The sequence below is a fragment of the Cebus imitator genome, unplaced genomic scaffold (genome assembly GCF_001604975.1).
Source record: "Cebus imitator isolate Cc_AM_T3 unplaced genomic scaffold, Cebus_imitator-1.0 Scaffold204, whole genome shotgun sequence".
Lineage (NCBI taxonomy): Eukaryota > Metazoa > Chordata > Mammalia > Primates > Cebidae > Cebus > Cebus imitator.
This window is the reverse complement of record NW_016107519.1, coordinates 2,350,470-2,355,496: the sequence shown is the minus strand read 5'-3', so window position 1 is coordinate 2,355,496 and position 5,027 is coordinate 2,350,470. Positions and strand designations below refer to the sequence as shown.

The 5,027-nt window shown below is 56.7% G+C and overlaps 1 protein-coding gene across 1 annotated transcript in view; it reads left to right on the top strand.

Moving 5' to 3' along the window:
* The window catches only part of IL17D (interleukin 17D), a 21,663-nt gene extending 16,636 nt beyond the window's left edge, over nucleotides 1-5,027 (top strand). Inside the window, exon 2 of the mRNA XM_017548189.1 lies at nucleotides 4,361-5,027. Coding sequence (XP_017403678.1) covers nucleotides 4,361-4,679 — 319 coding nt within the window. The 3' untranslated portion in view covers nucleotides 4,680-5,027. The remainder of the gene's footprint in view (nucleotides 1-4,360) is intronic.

Sequence of the window (5,027 nt, the reverse complement as noted above, 5' to 3'; positions counted from 1 at the left end):
TGCCCACACTCACACACCCGCCCACGCTCACACAGATGCCCGCACTTACACACACCTGCCCGTGCTCACACCCCGCCCACACACACCTGCCTGTGCTCACACCCTGCCCACACACACACAGGCCCGTGCTCACACCTGTCCCCCACACATGCCCATGCTCACACCTGCCCCCACACACACATGCCCATGCTCACACCCCACCCACACACACGACTGTGCTCACACCCCTGCCCACAAACACACATGCCTGTGCTCACACCTGCCTGTGCTCACACCTCTGCCCATACATGCCCATGCTCACACCCCTGCCCCCCCACATGCCCATGCTCACACCTGCCCCCACACACATGCCTGTGCTCACACTCCTGCCCACACACACACATGCCTGTGCTCATACCTGCCCATGCTCATACCCCTGCCCCCCCCCACACACGCCTATGCTCACACCTGCTCACACACACACATGCCCATGCTCACACATCTGCCCACACACACATGCCTGTGCTCACACCTGCTCATGCTCACACACCTGCCCCCACACCCCTGCACATGCTCACCCACCTGTGCACTCACACCTGCCCACTCATATACCCACACACCTGCCCACACACCTGCCTGTGCTCACACATCTGCCCACTTGCCGATACACACCTGCCCATGCTCACACATGCCTGCACTCACACACACCTGGCCAAACACATACCTGCCCACACACCCACCCACAGCTGTCCACATTCACACACACCTGCCCGTGCTCTCACATACCTGCTCAGACACACACACCTCATACACAGATGCCCACACTCACACCCACAGATGCCCACACTCATACACACCTGCCCACACTCACACATACCTCATGCTCACATGCCTGTGTTCACACCCACACAGATGCCCACACCCTACACACCTGCCCAAGCTCACACACAGCTGCCCACACTCACACACATGCTCACACGCGTTCACACTCACAATCAAATTTCTGTGATTGTCCCATAAATGATGTTTATTTTTTGAGAAGGAGTCTGGCTCTGTTGCCCAGGCTGGAGTGCAGTGGCACAATCTCAGCTTACTGCAATCTCTGTCTCCTGGGTTCAAGTGATTCTCCTGCCTTAGCCTCCCAAGTAGCTGGGATTACAGGTGCCGGCCACCATGCCTTTTTTTTTTTTTTTTTTTTTTGTATTTTTAGTAGAGACAGGGTTTCACTATGTTGGCCAGGCTGGTCGAGAACACCTGACCTCGTGATCCGCCTGCCCCTGCCTTCTAAAGTGCTGGGATTATAGGCGTGAGCCACCACGCCCGGCTTCCATAAATGATTTTAAAAACTTAATGTTTTCTCTGCATTTTCTTTTTAACACTTCATTTTAAATAATTTCAAACTAACACAACAGTTGTGAAATTAGGACGAATTCCCACATACTGTTTGCCTGGAATCCCCAAACGTCAGCATCATCACTCAGCACAGTGCTCAAGATCAGGGCATGAACACTGACACGACACTGTCATCTGCCCCACAGGCCTTCTTTAGGGGGTCCCACAAACACCCCTTTCTGCCCGAGGATCCAACCTCTAGTGGCCACTGCTTTTGTGGAATGTCCCTGAGTCTGGGTGGGCTGTGTTTGGTAAGTGATGGTGCAGGTGGTAACACTGGGAGTGGAAGCGGCTGGCTTCATGTCACTGCGCCAGGACGGCAGGTGTGGGCCCAGCCAGGACACCCCGGTTTGTGTTCCTCTACTCGGGGCTCTCATGTGTAGGTTCCCTTCCTCTTGTTTTCCTCCCGAAACCACACGGGATATGTCACATTTCCTACATTCTGTCTTTTGCTGGTCACATCCTCATAGTGCCATTTCTCCCTATTTCTGGTAGCCTGGCTCCATCAAGTTCAAGCTCAGGTTTGACCCAGCTCCCTCAAGCCTCTGCCTTTCGTAGACCGAGGATGCACACAGTTACCACCATCAGCCTTCTCCCTGGGAAGTCGGTGCACCCTGCTCTCCTCTGCCTCTATTTGTTCTCTCCCAGGTGCCCACCCCTGGATCATCTTTTTAATCACCATCTATCAGCGGACAACTTAAAACTCTGGAGCTCCTCCTGGGGCTCCAGACCATCTTCCACTCCACAGTCTGAGGGTTTTTTCTAAAATTCCATCTGAGGGGGACTCTTTCTCCTTGTACTTCCTAGTGGTGACAGTCCTTTGACCCTGTGCTTTGACCTCAGACTGAAATGCCCTTCTCCCTTCTTCACCTGGATAAATTCCCCAGGAGCTACCCGGTGGCCACGGGCAGAATGAGCGCATTCTGTGTTCACCAGCGCCTTTATCCCCAGAGAGTGAGTGCTCAGGTACACGTGTTTCGCCTGTAGCCCCATTGCCTGAAACCACACTCAGATATTTGTGGGATAAATGTTGAAAGCGATTGGAGATATTACAAATCCTGGGTATTTAGGATTTCCTTTTCCTTCTAACATTAAGTCAGGGTCTTATACTGACCTCAGGGTATAGGAACAGGAAGCTGGTACAGCCCAGGATCAGCTTCACCTGCTTCCCAGCTGCAGAGCTCCTCCTCTAGAGGGCGTTGTGACGGGCACATCAGGGCACCAGGAGCAATCACAGCTCAGTCCCTGCCCTTCCCAAGTAGGGCAGAGTAGGATCATGTGTCTTCACAGGTTATGAGCACATGGGGAAGGAAGAAGCTCAACTTGAGGGCATCTGAAAACTCTTAAGATAATAAATTGGACCTTAAAATATGGCAAAACTTCATGGAGTTGACAGTGGCTTGGGGAAGGGGGCATCCTGGCCATGGGACCTACCAGGGGCCTTCCACTTGGAGGTGCCTGGAGCATGGGATGCCAGAGGGAGAGGATGGCTTCATCCATCCTGGTGTGGATAAAGCTATTGTGCCTCAGAGGCCCCCAGCTGCAGAACTGAGGAAATAGCAGCCACAAGGAGCTGAAAAAGATTTTTTTTCCAGCCTGGGGAACACAGTGAGGCACTCTCTATACAAAAAAATAGAAAAAAAAAAATTAGCTGGACATGGTGGCGCACACCTGTAGTCGCAGCTGCTCGGGAGGCTGAGGTGGGAGGATCACTTGAACCAGGGAGGTCAAGGCCACAGTGAGCCATGATGGTGGCACTGCACTCCAGCCTGGGTGACAGGCCTCACTCTGTCACCCAGGCTGGAGTGCAGCGGCACGAGAACTGTAAAAAATAAAAAAATTCTACAACTATTTATTTGTGTGTATGTTGGAGGGAAGCATGAATAAATGAAGTCAGATTTTGCTTTTTTGTGTTTTTGCTTCAGAGACAACTTGTGCATTTTGCAGGCGGTCCCCACCACCCTCTCCATTGCCTTCACCCTGGACTCCCACCTCGGGGGCTCCACTGCCAGCAGGGCCACCTGGCCAAGCTCCTGATCTCTGCACTGCCCCATCCTCTGGCCACCTCGCCTGGAAGGCTTGGAGTCATTGCTGACTTTCCCTCCGACTTCATCCCCCACATTCAAACAGCGGTCTGGTGCTTGGAAACGCCCCTCTGGGGTTCAGGGAGCACAAAGGGGTGACTGGGTGTGGCCCTGTGTCACCAGTTTCCTCTGAGGGCAGCCTGGTGGGCTGCCTGGACCCAGGACGGCCTCAGGCTCTTCCCACACGAGGCTCCCCCACAGGCCTCCTCCTTAGGACCTAGCACGTAGGTGCCACTGGATCCATTTCCAGTGGCAAGAACACACTGTTTCTGGCCTCGTCACCTCCCAGGCATGCTCTAGCCCCTCAGACACAAATGGAGGAGAATCCTGTGCCTTCCTGAGCGCCCCAGCTTCACAGGCCGCCGAGAGCTGGCACTCGGCACCGAATCTCCGCGATGGAGAGAGCTCTCATCCTTCACTCCTGTGAGATCCCTGCAGGCCTCTGGCTCCCAGCCCAGTCAGCTCTGTCTGCCTCCAGCCCCTCTTTCTCTAGACCTGCCCCAAGCCTGTCCTTGAAACCCATACCTGTCCCCAGCCTAGGACCCAGGTGGATGCGTCCGTTGGGGGCTGCACAGCCTTGCAGTGGGGAGGCGGCGGCTCTGGGGCTCTGGGCAGACAGGGCACCTCATTCTGTTCTGGTGGCACCCATGCAGGTGGCATAGATTTTTCTGAGCCCATTAGCCCAGACTCTGGAAGCAGTTTTCCGGTCCAGGTCAGGGTCGGCAAGAAGCGCAAGGAAGCGCGCAGCGGATCTGCTGTCTGCTGGGCCTCGAACGCACGTGCCCGCAGGCTGAGGGAGGACACGACCGTCCCCGCAGCCTTCCCCGGTGCCTCTAACCAGGGATCTCAGCGCGCGGCGCCGGGCTGCCCGCAGGCGTGACCTCAGCCGTCCTCTCTCCCTGCAGAATCTCCTACGACCCGGCGAGGTACCCCAGGTACCTGCCCGAAGCTTACTGCCTGTGCCGGGGCTGCCTGACCGGGCTGTTCGGCGAGGAGGACGTGCGCTTCCGCAGCGCCCCGGTCTACATGCCCACCGTCGTCCTGCGCCGCACCTCCGCCTGCGCCGGCGGCCGCTCGGTCTACACCGAGGCCTACGTCACCATCCCCGTGGGCTGCACCTGCGTCCCCGAGCCGGAGAAGGACGCAGACAGCATCAACTCCAGCATCGACAAACAGGGCGCCAAGCTCCTGCTGGGCCCCAATGACGCGCCCGCTGGCCCCTGAGCCCCGGTCCTGCCCCAGGAGGTTTCCCAAGGCGCCTACGCTGGAGCCGCCCGGAGGGCTCGACCTCTGCAGAGAGCGCACGGAGCAAACCTGAGCACCGGCGCCGCCTTTCCGTGGAGACTCAACAGCTTCATCTGACATGGGCATCCCTGGCTTGCTTTTAGCTACTAATGGGCAGGGTGGCTGGAAGCTGATGGGAAACGATCCGGCACGGGCATCCTGTGTGTGCCCCGCATGGAGGGCTTGCGAAAGTTCACGGAGGCTTCTGGAGGAACCTCCCAGGCCGGCTGCTGCGGGTGCAGGGCGTGATCCCCCGCTGCGTGCTTGCCAAAGAGATAGGGACGCATA